The sequence below is a fragment of the Notechis scutatus genome, chromosome 1, assembly GCF_049901735.1.
Source record: "Notechis scutatus isolate UNSWTSFEM ecotype Mainland chromosome 1, rNotScu1.2, whole genome shotgun sequence".
Taxonomy (NCBI): domain Eukaryota; kingdom Metazoa; phylum Chordata; class Lepidosauria; order Squamata; family Elapidae; genus Notechis; species Notechis scutatus.
The window spans coordinates 337,914,691-337,934,452 of NC_142009.1; the positions used below are offsets into that span (position 1 = coordinate 337,914,691).

A 19,762-nucleotide genomic window follows, 5' to 3' on the forward strand; every position below is an offset into this window, starting at 1 on the left:
TTACAAAACATATGTGAAGAGAAATAAGGGAAAAATTAATTATGGAGATTATATGTGTCTTTAAGGAAGTATGATATTTAATTGAAAATAAGTGTTAAAGATGTTAAGATTTTAATGATTATTAATGATAGAACTGAACTGGAATGGAGTGAGGGTTTATAATTACATATATTTACAATCTTTCTTTTTTTTAAAGAATATAGTGTGTATTATAAGAATGTACCAAGCAGAATTCAATTGGAAGTTATATATTATGTATTATGTTGAAGGTCATAAACTTAAGGTATATATTGAAGTTGAAATAAGAGTTGAATGGATGTAATTAAAAGATGTAAGGTGTCATACTCCAATTAGTAACTACAGGAGAAAATAATGAGAAAAGATAATATGAAATTGAAACAGAACAGAAAAAAATATAAATATAATGATTTGAATTGAGATGAGATAATCAAAATAAAATTGAGAAAATTAAAAGAGAGGAAAAGCTATATAGAAAATGTAGAATAGTATAAGATATGGAATAGAACATAAAAAGGAGCATGAAATTGAGTTTTGTGTCTGTATAAAGAAGTTCAACCCAGGACCATGCTATTTTCAAAAAAGATGTTTTACTTGTGTTAGGGATAACATTGTTTACCCTAACTGGTTTGGGTAAAAATAATAAATATGGTATCATGGTTTGTTAGTTAAAGTGTGTGTAACTTTAACTGCAAGAATGTAATTAAGGTTGTAAAAGCACTATATAAGAAGCGAGGCAATTGCAGATCGCTATCTCTCTGGCTTACTGATCCCTAATTACTTGATGGATTGATGACTGCGTTCTTGCTGGAAAGGAGTGTTTTGTTTTCTCAACGGAGAGAAGATAAATATTGGACTGATTTATTGTAAGTGTACTGACATTGGCTATTCAACACGGATTTTGCAAATAGAGTATCCCCGACAAGAATTGACTGAAATTGATATATGACTAATGGACCTTTTATATGACTATGCTATACTTCTTAAATGGAATAAACTATACTTTTGATAGCACAAGCGTATCTGTATTTTTACTGCGTGTTAACTAGAAAACTTATCTCACATATTTACCTGTCTTCCTATCTGACTTCGCTGCACATTCTGTTTAGTTTGTTTTCCTTAACACCCGTTGGGGAATCCAGGCTTAACACTGGTTATGGGCCCAGAGAGACTGCAAAGTCAGTTTAACTAGGATAAAAACAGGTTTATGTAAATAGTGAGATTTTGTGTTGTTACACGTTACAGTAAACAGACAGCTGTGTTTTATCAATTATATTTTTATATCCATATAGTGAAACATGGCACAAGTCAGTCTACAAAGTTTGTCCCTTATATCCAAGCTGGATGGAACAAACTATGTTTCATGGTCTATGAAATGTAGTCTACTTCTACGAAGAGAAGGTCTGTGGAACATAATTGAAAATCCACCAAACGTAGAAGAATGGGATCCTGAAGATGAGGAAGATAGTCAAAAGATAGAAGTCTTTAAACAGAAAAATGAACAAGCACTTTGCATCATAGGACTAACATTAACTGATCATCAACTTGTTCATATACGTGGAGAGCAAACTGCTGTTGGGTGTTCGCAAAAACTGAGGAGGATTTATGTTCGAGATAACGTTGGTGCTCACATAAATCTAACACGGAAGCTTTTCCGCACGTATCTCCAAAAGAATGGTGATATGCTGAGTCATTTGAATACTATGAAAAGCATTTTCCAAGAACTTCATGAGAAGGAGTTAATTTTCTCTGAGCTACACCAGGTTTACATAATTCTATCTTCATTAGACGAAAGTTTTGATGACTACGTAACTTCCCTTGAAATATTGCCTAAAGAAAGCCTAAATTTAACTGATATCACTGGCAGATTGATTGAAGAGGCCAGAAGAAGGCTTGAAAGAGATCTGTTAAGGAGGGAGCAACCTCAAAAGGAAAATAATGAATCTCCTACTGCATTCGCAATTAAAAAGTGTTTTAATTGTGGAGGGAGAGGACATTTTGCAAGATTTTGTAAGAAAACAAAGCGCCAGAATGCAAGCCAGAATACTGGAAGACATCAAAGAAGAAATAAGAATTATGAGTTAGCAATGTATAGTAATGGAGTTGTAAAAAATAATTTATGGGTGGTTGACAGTGGTGCATCCCACTGTATTACAAATGATAACAAAAAATTTCTAAAAATGTCCATGAGTTCACAGCATATCTCATTGGCAAATGGCTGGAAAATTAAAGCAAAAGGTGAAGGTATTGCTCATTGTTCTAGTATAAAGGAGAACATAAAAATGTTATATGTACCTCAACTTAAATTTAATTTGCTTTCAGTTAGAATGTTGGTTAGATTAGGATACATAATTACCTTTAGGGGAGATACTTGTTTAATTGAAAAAGAAGGTAAGAAAATTACTGCATCTTTAAGAGGTGACTTATATGTGTTAAATGATAATGGTTTAAAGGTGGCTAACACAGTTTATGATAATAGAAAACCTCATGATGAATGTATTCACTTGTTACACCGAAGGTTAGGTCATTTAAATTTTAAAATGATTAAGAGAACTGTTCAACTATCTAAAGGAATAAGTTTGAAACCTTGTAATAAGTATTTGCAATGTTCTGCTTGTAATCAAAACAAAAGCAAAGTTATACTGGCAAATAGAATTGATGGATTTACTACAAAAGAGCCTTTAGAGGTAGTATTTGCCGATATAATAGGTCCTAAAAAGCCAAGTGTAGGTGGTGCTAGATACATATTAAGCATAATGGACCACTATTCTAGGTATGGTTTCTGTTTTCTAATGAAGAGAAAAACTGAAACGTATACAAATTTCTTTAATTGGTTAAAATTTGCAGAGAGGAAAACTAAAAAGAAATTAGTAACTCTTATAACAGATAATGGTGCGGAATTTACAAATAATAAATTCCAGAATAGACTTAGAATGGCAGGTATTCAACATAAAAAGTCTGCACCATATAGGCCTCAACATAATGCATTTATAGAGAGACGAGGCCAAACACTGCAATCAATGGGAAGAACAATGTTATCTGATTCTGGATTACCTGACAATTTGTGGGGAGAAGCTATAATGTGTGGGAATCACATATTAAAAAATGTTGTTAATTCAACAACAGGTGAATTACCATTCACTCTGTGGCATGGTAGGAAACCTGATTTAAGTTACATTCACACATTTGGTGCACCAGCATGGGTGCATATCCCTACACAACTCAGGCACAAAGGACAACTTAGAGCTAAAAGATTAATTTTTGTTGGATATCAAGCAAACCATAGATCTTATAGATTCTGGGAACCAGGTACATCTAGAGTATACTGCAGTGCTAGTGCACAATTCCTAGAACATATAGGATGGAATAGATTAGAGCAAGATTCAGATAATGATGTTATTATAGAACCTTTCAAGAGGCAGAAAGAAAAGACTAGTTATAAGAAAAGTCCAATTAAAGAAGAAGTCCATGAAGAGCAAATAGAATCAGATCAAGAGGAGATAATTGATCAAGAAGAGATAGATAGTCAAGAACAGGAAATAAAGGAAAGTCCACCTGTAAGTCCTGTTATACCTAGACGCACAACGCGTATAACTAAACCACCTGAAAGATATCAGGCAAGTATTGTTTGCCAAGTAAATAAAGTTCCTACTAGCATAGATGAACTTAAGATGTATCCTGCTAAGGATCAGGTGAATTGGCAAAAGGCAATGGAAAAAGAGTTAAATTCATTAAAGGAAATGAAGGTTTATGAAGAAACCAAATTACCTCCAGGAGAAAAATCCATTGGGTGCAAATGGATATTTAAAGTAAAGACTGGAAATAATGGGAAAGTAACTTATAAAGCTAGGTTAGTAGCACAAGGATTTAACCAAAATGTATATGATTATGATGAGGTATTTGCACCAAATCTTAAGGCTACAACTTTAAGAGCAGCATTAGTGTGGGCAGCTAAGAAGAATTATATTGTTAACCATTTAGACGTAGAAACTGCATATCTACATGCACTATTGCAGCATACAATATATTTGAAAAAACCAGTTGGTATAAAAGATAATAAATCAAATAGCAATGATTGTTGGAAACTCAAGAAGAGTTTATATGGATTGAAACAATCTGGCTATGAATGGAACCAATATATTGTGAAAGAATTAAACAATATAGGGTTTAAATCTGGTTTAGCAGATCCATGTATGTTTAAAAGAGAAAATAATGGAACGGTGTCATTATTGTTATTATTTACAGATGATATTGCTTTGATTACTAAGACCAATAATGAAGCTACTGAGATTATTTCATTATTAGCCAAAAGGATAAAATTAAAACATTTAGGTGAAATTAAAAAGTATCTAGGATTGACAATTAACAAAACCACAAAAGGATTTAAGATATCTCAAGAGGATAAAATTTGCCAATTAATTAAATTGTATAAAATGGAACTTTGTAAGCCTGCAAAGACTCCAATGAGTCAGGAAATTTGCAAAATGGATGCTCAAAGTCCCAAATTTGATAAGACCATATATCAATCTTTGATTGGTAGCTTATCATATATAAGCAATTGGTCTAGGCCAGATATAGCTTATAGTATTAATCAGCTGACACGATTTAATAATGATCCACATCAATATCATTGGCAAGCATTAAAGATAATTTTAAGATATCTTAAAGGAACAATGCATCATGCATTGTATCTAGAGCCAAAAGGTGATTTGAATCTTAGTGCCTATGCAGATGCAAGTTTTGCAACTGACATAAACACTAGAAAATCAACATCTGGGATGGTTATATTACTTGGTAAGACTTTAATAGGGTGGAGGTCAATCAGACAACAGCATATTAGCTTGTCAACGATGGAAGCAGAATTTTCATGTCTGTCATTACTATGCACTAACTTAATTCTGTACAAACAGTTATTATTAGACATGGGTATAACTGTTAAAGATTCTATTATTGTGTACGAGGATAACCAGGCAGCTATACAGTTAGCTACTAATATTGCTGTAAAGACTAGATCAAAGCATACTGATTTAAGATACTTAAATGTTAGAGAATCTGTAAAAAATGGTCTAATTAAACTTGAATACTGCATGACGGAAGAAAATATTGCAGACCAGTTTACAAAAGCTCAAGGTGTTGTAAAATTTAAAGAGAGTTGTGATAATTATAATTTAAAGGTGTAAATGGTTATGTTATTGTAATATTATTATTATTATCCAAAAGGGGAGAATGTTAGGGATAACATTGTTTACCCTAACTGGTTTGGGTAAAAATAATAAATATGGTATCATGGTTTGTTAGTTAAAGTGTGTGTAACTTTAACAGCAAGAATGTAATTAAGGTATGGTTGTAAAAGCACTATATAAGAAGCGAGGCAATTGCAGATCGCTATCTCTCTGGCTTACTGATCCCTAATTACTTGATGGATTGATGACTGCGTTCTTGCTGGAAAGGAGTGTTTTGTTTTCTCAACGGAGAGAAGATAAATATTGGACTGATTTATTGTAAGTGTACTGACATTGGCTATTCAACACGGATTTTGCAAATAGAGTATCCCCGACAAGAATTGACTGAAATTGATATATGACTAATGGACCATTTATATGACTATGCTATACTTCTTAAATGGAATAAACTATACTTTTGATAGCACAAGCTTATCTGTATTTTTACTGCGTGTTAACTAGAAAACTTATCTCACATATTTACCTGTCTTCCTATCTGACTTCGCTGCACATTCTGTTTAGTTTGTTTTCCTTAACACCCGTTGGGGAATCCAGGCTTAACAACTTGTATTTTGTATGTGTGAAAACCCAAATAAAAGTTTATGAAACAAAAAGTTTTGAGATCAGGAAGAAATTCTGCCTGAAACCCAGGATGCAGTTAGACCAGCCAAGAGTGGTGTCCATGGACCATTCCCATTCAGTTGGATCTCCATTACTGTTCTTTTGCAGGTCAAGCCACATTTCCAATCTCCAGAATCCAATAGTGTTTCAGATTGGCACTAGACATAATCTCCCTGGAGCTTTTCCTGGTTTGTGTTACACTTGAGTTAACCATTGCTTTTGAAGATATTCTAGAGACAGAAAGAGAAATATGAAGAAATGAATAAGTGAAGCATTGCTGAAGACATCTACAGAATTTCTCTTTTCTCTTTTAGAAGGTGCCCTTTGCCAGGTGTGGCAAGAAGAGGTGCCAGGCAGGAGAGAGGAGAAGAGTTCCAGAGGGCCAGCAGGTTTGCTGCTACCAATGTGCCCCTTGTCCAGAAGGGACCATTTCTAATCAGACAGGTAAAACACACTTTCAATGTAGATCTTCCAGGGTCAGGGAAACCATTCAGTAGAAACAAATATCAATTTTGTGGTCATTTTTGATAGATTGACATTCTTCAACAGATTCATGCTTTTCAGCTGTGTTTTTCTGTCAGTGCTATCAGTCTCCCAGGAGATAGACAAATCTATTGGAGAAGAGGGAGGTACATCTGACAAAGTCTGCCTGCCCTTCCCTGAAAAAAAAATTATCTGAATGAGTCAAGGCAAAATGCAAAATGCAAAAAAGGTGGAAACTTCATTGTCTCAGACTATATCTATATCTAGTATAATCAATATTGATGGATGTTTTGTTCTTTTTGATATTCCATGACATGCAAAGTATTTTTGAATTCAGATGCAGCTTCCTGTGATCCCTGTCCAGAAGACCAATACCCCAACAATGACAAGGACCACTGCATTGCCAAGAAGATCCACTTCCTTGCCTATCAAGAGCCCCTGGGATATGGTTTAACTTCTCTCACTCTTTCTTTCTCCATGATCACATTGGGAGTCCTGGCAATTTTCCTTAAACATCATGATACACCAATCATGAAGGCCAACAACCGATATCTCACTTACATCCTCCTGGTCTCCCTCCTGCTTTGCTTCCTCTGCTCCTTCCTTTTCATTGGAAGACCCAGAAACCTCACTTGTCTTTTCCGACAATCTGCTTTTGCCATTTTCTTTTCCCTCGCAGTTTCCTCTGTCTTGGCAAAAACTATCATGGTGGTTCTGGCCTTCATGGCCACCAAACCAGGGAACAAGACAAGGAAACTCTTAGGAAAACCACTGACTAACTCCATTGTCTTAGCCTGTCCCCTGGTCCAAGCAATTCTTTGTGCCATTTGGCTGGCAACCTCTCCGCCATATCCCAACTTGGACTTCCACTCCTTGGTAGGGGAGACAATCCTGGAATGCAAGGAAGGCTCAACTTCAATGTTTTACACTGTCCTCGCCTACCTGGGTTTCCTGGCCATCATCAGCTTTTTAATGGCCTTTCTAGCTAGGAAATTGCCTGACAGCTTTAACGAAGCCAAGTTCATTACTTTCAGCATGCTGGTCTTTTGCAGTGTTTGGATTACTTTCCTTCCCACCTACCTGAACACCAAAGGAAAATCCATGGTGGCTGTGGAGATCTTCTCCATCTTGGCCTCTGGGGCTGGTCTCCTATCTTGTATCTTTCTCCCCAAATGTTATATTATCCTACTGAGACCTGATCTTAATTGTAGACAAAATATAATGGGACACAAAAATCTCTAATTAGTTCATTAAAGAATTGATGATGTGAATAATTAGAAATTATGTATTAATCACCCACAGTTTTAGTTTTCATTAATTTCAATTCACCCAATGAGGCCTCAAGAGCAACATGGAAAAATGATTTGATGCTAATGTGAACTATGGTTCCACTCTTTCTTTAAAAATCAAAAGTATCTTTTTAAATATGTTGGGCTGGTTTCATTAGGTTGGGTTGTTTTGAAGCATGTTTGTTTGCATTGTTCCCTGAGGCTTTGATGAGTTCCCTACCAACTTTTTCATTCAAATGACTATTTTAATCCTGCAGTTTAAATAAGATACATTTTTGCTCCCTATAACCTTAATAGAAAATCAATAAATTTATTTATTGTTGACTTCTATATTTCTACTGTCTTAATTCTAGTTGATCACTGTCACTCTCTAAGGGGCTACTCTCCTTTTTCTGTAGAGTTCAATCTGCTTTTTATATATTTTTTAAATTTCTTTTTTTTTCTTACTGGTCTGTCTTTAATTTCTATTGTCTCTTTTGTTCCTTTGTTCCTGAAGGTCCTTCTTCATTCTGCTCTTCCGGCTCTCAACTCCATCTGAGAAAACAGCTGGACCAACATTTCTCTCAGTCAGGTTCTGAAGGGAAAATCAATTAGTTTCTTTCCCTGCTTTACTCAGTGGCTGCCTTCATCCCTGTTGCCTCTTTTCATCAGGGCAGTCTATCCTTTAGTTTACCTGTTTATCTGATTCTTGGTCTTTGACTATTTTTATTCTGCCACTTCCTCGTGATGGAAAAGCTCCCATGAAGTCATCTTGTTTCCCTCCTTCTGGTCTCTTGCTCAGCACTTCATCTCTTCTCTTTGTCCATTCCTTTTTGATTCTACTCTTCTTCATCTGAAACTTTAGTCCATCTGAGGGAAACTCTCCAGACCAGAGGATGTACAATTGGGCATCTGTCATATCTCTGGGACACTGCAAAAGGAGGATTTGTCTGGTAGGGTGATGGTTGGGTATTAGGCTTGTCACTCAAGGAAAGGTAACCCTTCTTAGTTCAAAGCACAAAGCATGGAGACTGAAGAATAATGTAAAGCAGAATGTTGTACCTGAGAGAGGCTCTGCATCCTGTCCCCAAGAAATCCTCCATCAGGCAGAATGATTCATTTTGAAATACTTGTTTAAAATATTAATGACCCATTCAAGTGATAGGGAGATTGGGCAGAATGCATCTAAGTTATTAAGAAAAGAAGCAAGCATGTGATTAATAAAAACCATCCAGGTACCCCATAGCTGAAACACATCTCCATTGGCCAGTCAAGGAAACACCACTAAAATAAAGGCCATGGTGAATTATTCCAGGAAGTCCCAGGGCATTTCTTAATCTTGAAAGAGTTTGGTGGTGGCAACAGAAACTGTCAATTCCAAAGAGATCTCAGATATTTAAAAGAGTTTTCCTCACATGTACATTAAGGGAATCAGACTAGGTGACCCCCAATTCTGATCCAATTCTAAAACTGCATCACTCTCTAATCACAGTTGCCCAATTGACAGACTGACAGACACAATTGTGGGTTCACAAATAAGTTTCCCTCTTGCTAAAATGGCACAGACTCCAGAGCTTTGGGGATAATATGGACATTAATCTCTCCCGGGATTCTTCAAACACTAGCAATTCTTACTTCATCTCAGTGGATTTCCACAGATTAAATCCCGTCTTAAGCCTAAAGAGGTTATGGTGAAAACATGTTTATCTACAAGCTGCCAGGTCGTTTTATAGTTGTAGCTTAGATGAATGTTTTTGTGAAGATTGAAATCTCCACTTAGTCCTCTGAAGTCACCAGAAGTCACTTTCCCTGCAACATTCTGTGTTGGCTTGATCTAGAAGAAGATCTCTTTCTGTGGCCAATGATTTGGCTTTTAGTGTTGCTGTGGACCTTGCCTGCAGCTGTCCAAATGGACCTGAGGCCAAACTGCTTCTGCAGGAGACCTTTCCAAGAACAAAAAGACTATTATAGACCTGGAGATCTCATTATCAGTGGAAACCTGCCTCTCTCCCTTACTAAAGTTCTACAGCTTCCTTTACATGAGCCTCCTGGTAATTGGGATACCTATTCTCTGTAAGTGTTTTTTTGATTGTCCTTTTTTTCAGGGCAACATGAAAAGGGCAGTTTTGAACATAGGGCAGACTTAAATCCCACCCAATCTCTATTGATGCAGGACCCTCCTAGTTAGAAGACACTGATTCTCATAGATGATTGAATCTGCCTCTACTTCCCTTCTCAAGCCCTCTGACTCTTCACTGGTAAAGAACAGCTTGTCACCCAAGGGAGTCAACCTTTTCTCCATGTTCCTGAAGGCAAGGTGCCCATTGAAAAGAAACCAGTATGGACTGAACTTGTGCTAGGTTCTTCTGTTTTATTTCTGGACCAAATTCATCTTCCCATCTCATTATTCTGATGATTTATAACACCATCCTTCATGCTTGCATTACATTATCTGCAGAAAAGGTCTGTCATTTATCCCACCAAGTCTGGCTTCCCACCAATCACCTGTTAATCCTGGGCTAATTCTAGGCAAGAAGAGTGAGCTTCTTTGGAGAATCCCCAACAGGAAGAGTTCCACTCTCTGACAAACTGAAAGGGCTTTTTCTACCTGGGGGCCATCCATCAGCTTAATCATTTCTAGCCAGCAAAAGTCAACCAGGTCAGACATTCAATTTAATTCAGTTTAATCTAATGTATGGGTTTATGAAGCCACTTAATTCAAAAGAACTCTGAGAACATGATAGGGTGCCAGATTGGAGGAAAGTGCTTGAGAACATAGGACAGAAGATGACATGATTGGCAATAATAAAATGTGTAGTTTTGTCAAGATAGCAATAGTGATAGCACTTAGACTGATATACCATTTCAGAGTGCTTTAGAGTGCTCTCTAAGCGATTTACAGGGTCAGCCATCAGCCTCTTGGCCCTAACAAATTGGGTCCTAATTTTACCCACCTTGGAAGGATGGAAGGCTGAGTTAACCTCGAGCCTGGTGATTTAAACTGCCAAATTACAGGCAGCCGCCATTTAGGAAAAGTAGCCTGTGTACTGCACTCTAACCACTGCACCACCATTTCTTTATTTATTTTACTTTATTTTATTTTGTCAAGCATGTAGTAGATAACAGATATAAGTATAAACATGATTATTAATACATGAAATGGATACAAATAAAAGGGAAATATTAGGACAGGGATGGTAGGCATGTTGGTGCTCTTATGCAGGCCCCTTACAGACTTCTTAGGAAAGGGGTGAGGCCAATAGTAGACAGTCTAAGGTTAAAGATTTTGGGGTTTGGGGAAGAAACCACAGAGTCAGGTAGAGTATTCCAGACAGTGACCACTCTGTTGCTGAAGTCGTATTTCCTGCAATCAAGTTTGGTGCGATTAACCTTGAGTTTGTATCTATTGTTTGCTCTTGTGTTGTTTTGGTTGAAGCTGAAGTATTCATTGACAGGTGGGACATTGCAATGTATGATTTTATATACTATACTTAGATCGGACCGAAGGCGACATAGTTGTAAGTTGTCTAAGCCTAAATTTTCAAGTCTGGTGGCATAAGGAATTCTGTTGCAAGTAAAGGAGTGGAGGACTCTTCTCATGAAATATCTCTGGACTCACTCAATTGTATTAATTTCTGATATGCAATGCGGGTTCCAGACAGATGAGCTGTATTTGAGAATTGGTTAGCAAATGTTTTGTATGCTCTAGTTAGTAGTACAATATTACCAGAGAAAAAGCTTTGCAGGATTAGGTTAACAACTCTTAATGCCTTTTTGGCAATGTTGTTACAGTGGGCTCTAGCACTGAGATCATTTAGAGATGAGTACTCCAAGGTCCTTGACAGAGTGGGGGTCATCTACAAGGTTATGTCCATTCAGCTTGTATTTTATTTTCTGATTTATTTTCTTTTTTTGGCAATATGTAAGACAGAGCATCTGTTTGTTGAGATTTGAAGTTGCCACTTGTTTGACCATTCTGACACATAGTCAAGATCTTTTTGAAGGGTAGCAGCATTGTCAGTGGTGTTGAATAGTTTTACATCATCCATGAAAAGAATAGAGTTGATTTTAATATGATCACAAAGGTCATTTATGTAAAGTATAAAGAGAGTTGGTCCTAGAATGCTGCCTTGGGGGACACCGCTGTTGACAAGTACAGGATTTGATAGGGCGCGCCCTATTTTGACCATTTGTTTCCTGTTTGACAGGAACGAAGCTATTCAATTATGCAGGCGTCCGGAGATGCCATAAGATTTTAGTTTTAGAAGTAGTTTTTGTCATGTACCACTGAATCAAAGGCTTTACAGAAGTCTATGTAAATATTGTCTATTGCTTTGCCTTGATCGAGTTGTGTGGTCCATATGTTTTTGCAGTGTATGAGTTGCAGATTACAGGATAATTTTTTTCTGAAAGCAAATTGTTTGTTTGTCCCTAAGTGAAGGGTAATGGATTGGTTAATAATTGATTCCATGACTTTGCAGGTGATGCAAGATAAAGAAATTGGTCTGTAATTTTCAACTAGGCTATGTCTCCTTTTTGAAGATGGGGGTGACCATGGCTAGTAACCAAAAGTTGGGCAAGGAGCTGGTCGTCAAAGATTTTTCAAAGATTATGCTTAAAGGTTCTGCTACAGCTCGAACCATGGCTCAGTCATATTTCCTTAACAGGACTGAAAAGTTCATTTTGGAAAAGTCAATACTGACTTGATCTTAGCTCATGCTGTAAATTATAATTTATGCATCAACTCATATTTGCTGCAGAGAGAGGAAGAGGAGTTTTTGTCATACACCACTGACAATAATAACAAAATCTTATTGATCTTGTATTCTGACAGCAGCAAAACAAATCAACTAACCTGTATTGATCTGTTCTATGATCAATCCTTAGAATTTGTGTAATGAAATAATAGAATAAACATCTCCCTCCTGCTGCTGTCTATTTTTTGTCATCTAATACCTGCTGCAAAGACCTGTTCCCAAGAACTACCAACACATTCTGGCTTTGGCATTTGCCATCCATGAGGTCAACAAAGACCCACAGCTTCTCCCCAACATCACCCTGGGCTTCCGCATCTATGAAGAGAACCAGTATGCAAGCATGACTCCAGATGTCAGCCTGTCTCTGCTCTCCAGCCGGAGAAAAATGTTTCCTAACTATAAGTGTGACACACAGGACAACCTTCTCTCTGTCCTTGGGGGCCTCAACTCCAGAACCTCATACCAGATGGCAACCATTTTGGGCAATTTCAAGATTTCTCAGGTACTTGGACACGCAACATGATGAAAGGGGAAATGCTATAAGCTCTGCCTTATATGGTTATTGCCAACAACACCCAGAGTCAATTCTGTGACCAGAAGAAAACATCTCATGAAGGTGAAAAGTTGTGGCGGTTTGGGTCTAGAATAGGATACCCTGCTAGTCTAGATAATTTGAGGATAGTAACAAAAAATACAGGTACTGTTTTCCTTGTTAGCTTCTTCTTTTTTCTATCTCTATCCTCCTTTCAGCTAGGTTATCGCTTCTCTGACCCTGTTTTGAGGGATAAGAGCTGGTTCCCCACCTTCTACCAGATCGATCTCCAGTATCACCTACAGAATGCAGCCATTGTCCGGCTCCTTGTCCATTTCCAGTGGAACTGGATTGGGATTGTTGTTCAGAACTCAGAGAGCAGTGACCATTTCATCTGGATTTTGGACACCACCCTTGCCCAGCATGACATTTGTATACAATTTGTAAAACAGATCTTGCCCCGAATCTCAATATTCAATGAATTGCACAGGGAACAAAAAGATCTGCTTTGGACAATTTTGACCAATGATGCTCAGGTTGTGATTGTCTCAGGGGATTCAAATACCCTACAAAGCCTTATAACAGCCTTCTACATTTATGAAGAAGAGAATCACACTTCTTCTGGGAAGGTCTGGATCCTGACCACCCAATGGGAATTTTCAGCTATTGGCTATCCTTACGAATGGGGGAAACTAAAATCCCTCCATGGTGCTTTGTCTTTGACAGTCCACACAAACCCAGTGCCAGGATTCAAAGATTATCTCTGGGCTCTGAATCCACATGAACCCCATGGAGATGTCTTTCTCCCCGAATGGTGGGAAGTTGTATTTGACTGTGAGATTTTGAAGGCAGGTCTGTCCTCACCTGGTGGCCAAAGGGTTTGCACTGGGGAGGAAAACCTGGACACCCTCCCAGGCTCCGTCTTTGATGGAAAGATGACCGGTTTCAGCTACAGCATCTACAACGCCGCCTATTCTGTTGCACATGCATTACACGCTGCTTATATGTTGGAGTCACAACAGGCATTGAAGACGGGCAGAAAGAAGCTACACCTACAAGTCTCTCTGAAGCCCTGGCAGGTAACTCTTCAAATCTTCCTTTCTGGTTTGCAAGTATATGACACACCCTGGGGGGAAGGGGGAAACAGGGTTATAGGTGAGCCATCAATTATGTCAAGCAGAGCTGACTTCATTTGGGTACATACGGACATGTTGCTCCTAATAAATAACTGGATTTCTTTTGAAACTTGGCTCGAGGCTCATGGTTTAATTTGGGCATCTGTTGGCACCCTGACAGTAAGTCATCACTCTCCTTAAACTAATCAAAATTACTGGGAGTCCAGGGTCCCGGCCTCTCCAGCCAACATCTGAGGTGGTTGGAGAGAAACTCAGGGAACCATGGCAGAGGGCAGGCCACCTGAAGACAGCCTGCTCCAGGTGACCCTGGGAGAGGCAGAGCTGGCCTCCAGCCAGGAACTGCCAGGAACCCTGACAATAATAATAGCTGGATAAAATGTAATAACTACATAAAAGGAATGAAGAGACTGCATCTAAAAACCTATTGGGAAAATGCTGGATTCATCAACTTAAAAAATGGCTGACTCCATCTGCCTTTTATCCCTGGCATACAGAAAGACATTGATTATGCATATCACAATTTAAAAATCTCTTTATATAAAGTCTCTTTACTTTCATGAACTTTGGTTGTTTGTTTTGCAATTCCAGATGCACGTCTTCTTGAGAAACGTCCTTTTCAACAATACCGCTGGGGAGGAAGTCTCCTTTTCAGAAACTGGGATGAAATATGCAGGATTTGACATCCTAAACTGGGTTGTCTTTGCAAATATGACAATCCTTCAACAGAAAGTTGGATGGGTAGATCCGGAGGCTCCTTCAGCTGAAGACTTCAGCATCAACCCCAATGCCATTGTGTGGGCCAGCCAGGTGGGGAGTAGATGTTGCTTCCAGGGGTCAGGAAAGCTGAGAGGAAGACCAGGTTGTTGTGATGGAAATTCTATTCAGTGGAAGGAAGAAAAGGGGCTGCTTTTATGCAGACCCCAAAGCCAAGCTGAATATTTCTAACCTCTCCATCTCAAAGCTGATCTCACTCTCCTTTCAGACAAAGCCTTTCTCCCGGTGTGTGAAGCGCTGCCTTCCAGGACAAGCCAGGAAAGTTGAAGAGAAAAAGCGCTCTTGTTGCTATGGATGTGTTTCTTGCCCAGAAGGGACCATTTCTAATGAAACAGGCAAGTTGTTTGAGGAGACCGTCCAGCAGGAAAAAGGAGGTGTGGTGTGGCTGCTTGGGGAAGAGTGTGAGACAATATGAGGTGGCAAATTAGTTGAACAAATCAACATAAAAGTCATTCAGAACTTTTAAGAGTGGACCATTGAATGCATCATTTCTTAAGTTGTGGGCAGCAGTTGTAACTTTTATATACTGTATATATGTTTTAATATTTTAGTGAACACTGACCAGAGTCATATTAACAGATTAACAGAGTTGGAAGGGATCTTGTAGGTCATCTAGTTCTAATCCGACCTCCTATCCAAGCAGGAGACCCTACACCATTTCTGACAGATGGCAGCCCAATCTCTTCTTGAAAGTGTCCAGTGATGAAGTTCCCACAACTTCTGAAAGCAAGTTGTTCCATTGGTTGATTGTTCTCACTGTCAGAAAGTTTCTCCTTATTTCCAGGTTGAATCTCTCCTTGTTCAATTTCCATCCATTGTTCCTTGTCTGGCCTTTGGGTGCTTTGGAAAACAGCTTGACCCCCTCCTCTCTGGGGCAGCCCCTCAAATATTGGAAGACTGCTATCATGTTACTCCTGGTCCTTCTCTTCCCTAGATTAGCCATGCCCAGTTCCTGCAACTGTTCATTGTGTGTTTTAACCTCCAGTCCCCTAATCATCCTGGCTGCTCTTCTCTGCACTCTTTCTAGAATCCCAACATCTTTTTTATAGTGTGGTGACCAAAACCGAATGCAGTACTCCAGGTATGGTCTTACTATGGCTTTATAGAGTGGTATTAGTACCTCACTTGATCTCGATTGTATCCCTCTGTTAATGCAATTTAGGATTGCATTGGCTTTTTTGGCTGCTGCTCCACATTGCTGTCTCATATTTAACTGATTGTCCACTAAGATTCCACAATCCCTCTCACAGTTACTGCTATTAAGCCTGGTTTCACCATGTCTATATGTGTACTGTAGGACTTTACTTTTCTCTACATTGAATTTCATTTTGTTAGAAATAGCCCAGGGTTCAAGTCTATCAAGATCCATCTGGATCTTGAGTCTGTCTTCTAGGGTGTTATCTATTACTGCCAGCTTAGTATCATCTGCAAATTTGGTAAATTTCCCTTCTATTCTCTCATCTAAGTCATTTAGGAAGATATTGAAGAGTCCTGGGCTTAAGAAAGAACCTTGTGGCACCCCACTTCCCTTCGTGTAGATGTAGTACCATTAAGGACTACTCGTTGAGTACAGTTTGTCAGCCAGTTACAAATCCATCTGATCAGTGGTGGGATTCAATTTTTTTTCACTACAGGTTCTGTGGGCATGGCTTGGGGGGAGTGGCAGGGGAAGGATACTGTAAAATCTCCAGTCAGAGGTGGTATTTGCCAGTTCTCTAAACTACTCAAAAGTTCTGCTACCGGTTCTCCAGAACTGGTTAGAACCTGCTGAGTACCACCTCTGCTTCTGATGGTAATGCTATTTATCCCACTTTTTTCTAGTAGGTTGTGGTCTACTTTGTTGAATGCCTGGAGCTCTTCAATATGGGAGTTGGGAATTTCAAAATGTAAAAATAAAATAAAACAAATTAATTAATTCATTATAGTCATTCAGTCATTCAGAACTTTTAAGAGTGGTACATTGAATAGATAGATAGATTGATTGATTAAATTGTTACCAGCAGTTTTCAATTTTACCTGCTGTTTATATGTTTTAATTGTGAACTCATAACACATTTCTATGCCGGTTTTAGAGTTGCCATGTACAGTGGGGGGGGGGGAGAAATTTAAAAGAGCAGTGCAGCAGTTTGGAACCAAAAGTGCATTACATCCATATCTTGAAAAGATTATAACTAAGCAACTGGAATTTCTGCTGCTCAAATCTCTAATTGGAGAGCGTGATTGATGACTCTTGGCTATGAACCTGTTTCATTGGAGAATATGAATTATGATACACACAAAGGGGTGGGGGGGAACCAGGATCAAGGGTGACAGTTTATTACATGTCTTAGAATCAGCTTCATACAGGTCGTACATACTGTTATGTTCGCTCCTAATAAAGTCGTCATAGTTTTTGAAGCTTGGCTCGAGGTTCATGATTTAATTAGGGCAACTGCCAGAATCCTGACAGCAATATTTTATTGAAACCTGAGCAGAGTCCCTTGGTGTGGGAGATGGGAATTTCAAAATGTAATAATAAAGTTAAACAAATCAATTAATTCATTATATAATTACTCCTGATAAGTTTTTAGCTTCTATAATATCTTCTTAGATTGATTCCACTGGATCCTTCTGTGTTGTGTGCAGCTGAAGTAAAAAGATGGGGCATATGGGGTGTTTCACTTCCTTCACTGAGAAAGCAATCCATTCAAATACAATCTCTGGTTCTCTGTTTAATATATACTGATGCCTGTTCTTTCAGATGCTGCCCAGTGTATCCCCTGTCCAGAAGACCAACACCCAAACAAGAACCACATCTTGTGCATTCTCAAGACCATGAACTTTCTCTCCTATGAAGATACACTCACCTTCATTTTAGTTTCTCTAGCTCTTGTCTGCTCTTTGATCACAATCCTCATGTTGGCAGCTTTCATCAAACACCGCAACACACCCATCGTCAAGGCCAACAATCGCGATCTCACCTATATCCTCCTGGTCTCCCTCTTGCTCTGCTTCCTCTGTTCCTTCCTTTTCATCGGGCAGCCAAGGAACCTCACCTGTCTCCTCCGACAAACCACTTTCGGCATTGTCTTCTCCACTGCCATTTCATCTGTGTTGGCAAAAACCCTGACTGTAGTGCTGGCCTTCATGGCTACTCAGCCAGGAAACAGGGCAAGAAAATTCTTGGGGAAGCAACTGATCGTAGTCCTGGTTTGTCCCCTTGTGCAAGCAGCTCTTTGTGCTTCCTGGCTAGCAATCTCACCACCATTTACTAATTTGGACTTTCATTCTGTGAAGGGAGAAATCGTGATGGAATGCAATGAAGGTTCAACCACCATGTTTTATGCTATGCTGGGCTATATGGGTTTCCTGAGTCTTTTCAGCTTCATAGTGGCTTTTCTGGCCAGGAAGCTGCCTGACAGTTTTAATGAAGCTAAGTTCATTACTTTCAGTATGTTGGTCTTCTGCAGCGTTTGGATCACCTTCCTTCCCAGCTATCTGAGCACCAAAGGAAAGTCAATGGTGGCCGTGGAGATCTTCTCCATCTTGGCCTCTTCAGCTGGTCTGCTGAGTTGTATCTTTCTCCCCAAATGCTATGTTATACTGCTGAGGCCAGATCTGAACGATAGAAGTCATCTTATGAGGAAAGTTAAATAGGAAAGTAAGACAATATATAGTCACTTCTATACAGATGAATATAGAAGTTTCCATTCCAACTATGTTCAGACACAGCAAACACATTCTAGCTAAAATGATATTGAGGCTTTTTCTGGTTTTTGTTGACTCAGTCTGGCTCTATGTGACCTACCTAGAAAGGTCTGCAAGAAGACTTCCAATTTTATTCAAATATACGAATACTCTGTTTACTCTGTTTAGCCTGATACCAACCTCCCTTTTATCCTGAAAAACTCAGCTTCTAATTATTGTGCTTTATAATGTCGCATTAAGTTTTCATCATTTGCAGTTCCTCTTACCTTGAGCAACTGAGATGAAATTCTTACTACTTAACGTCAGATGCTGTAAACAGTTCCCATCACAGGCTGTGAGAATTGATCATTAGATAAAGATAATATTTATATCATCTACCAATGCCAACCACATTTTTCCAGACATCAATTCCTTTGAATCCATGGACATCCAGACCCACCTTTATTTATACCAATCTTTATTTATTAATGAAATCAGCCCAACTTCACACCAGTTCCATCTCAGGTATTGTAATCCCATCCAGAACAAGGGATAGAAAATAAATGGAGCTTGTTATGGGTTCTCTTTTAAACTGTATTTGATTAGATTATCCTACACTCAATGTCAACCTTGGAAGCCATATTTTACTTGGAAGCTTCAAGGCTGCCACATTTAGTGCCTGGGAATTTGGGAGGGGAGATTTCATAGAGAGGTATAAGATTAGACTCAACAACATTATTTCACAGAAATTCAAGGCCATGTTACCCTGCACCTGGAGGGGAGTAGTTGAAGGAATGTCTCCAGTTGGTATGATGTTTGATTGGATCATGTGATGGACTGGTGGGTGCAGGGGCGGGATTTTTGATTTTCTTTTGGGAAAGGAAAAACCTGGAACTGCCAGATTCGGGTTTCCCCAAATGTGCCAATATGACAACTCTAATAAAATGGAACTTTGAGGAAATGCTTGTCTTGGAGTTTATTGGTTTGGAATTTGTTAGTTGGAACACTAGAGTGGTATTAGTACCTCCCTTGATCTTGATTGTATCCCTCTGTTAATGCAACTTAGGATTGCATTAGCTTTTTTGGCAGCTGCTACACACTGCTGGCTCCTATTTAGCTGGTTGTCCACTGAGACTCAAAGATCCCTCTCACAGTTACTGCTATTGAACCTGGTTTCACCCAATCTATATGCATACTTTTGGTTTTTCTTGCCTAAGTGTAGGACTTTACTTTTCTCTACATTGAATTTCATTTTGTTAGATACAGCCCAGTGTTCTTGTCTGTC

The 19,762-nt window shown here is 38.6% G+C and overlaps 1 protein-coding gene across 1 annotated transcript in view; it reads left to right on the plus strand.

Annotated features, from left to right (window-relative positions):
- The window catches only part of LOC148133587 (vomeronasal type-2 receptor 26-like), a 78,949-nt gene extending 59,527 nt beyond the window's left edge, over positions 1–19,422 (plus strand). Inside the window, exons 3-6 of the mRNA XM_087952809.1 lie at positions 13,120–13,980; positions 14,626–14,844; positions 15,020–15,146; positions 17,552–19,422. Coding sequence (XP_087808935.1) covers positions 13,120–13,980; positions 14,626–14,844; positions 15,020–15,146; positions 17,552–18,447 — 2,103 coding nt within the window. The 3' untranslated portion in view covers positions 18,448–19,422. The remainder of the gene's footprint in view (positions 1–13,119; positions 13,981–14,625; positions 14,845–15,019; positions 15,147–17,551) is intronic.
- Positions 19,423–19,762: the final 340 nt, after the last annotated feature.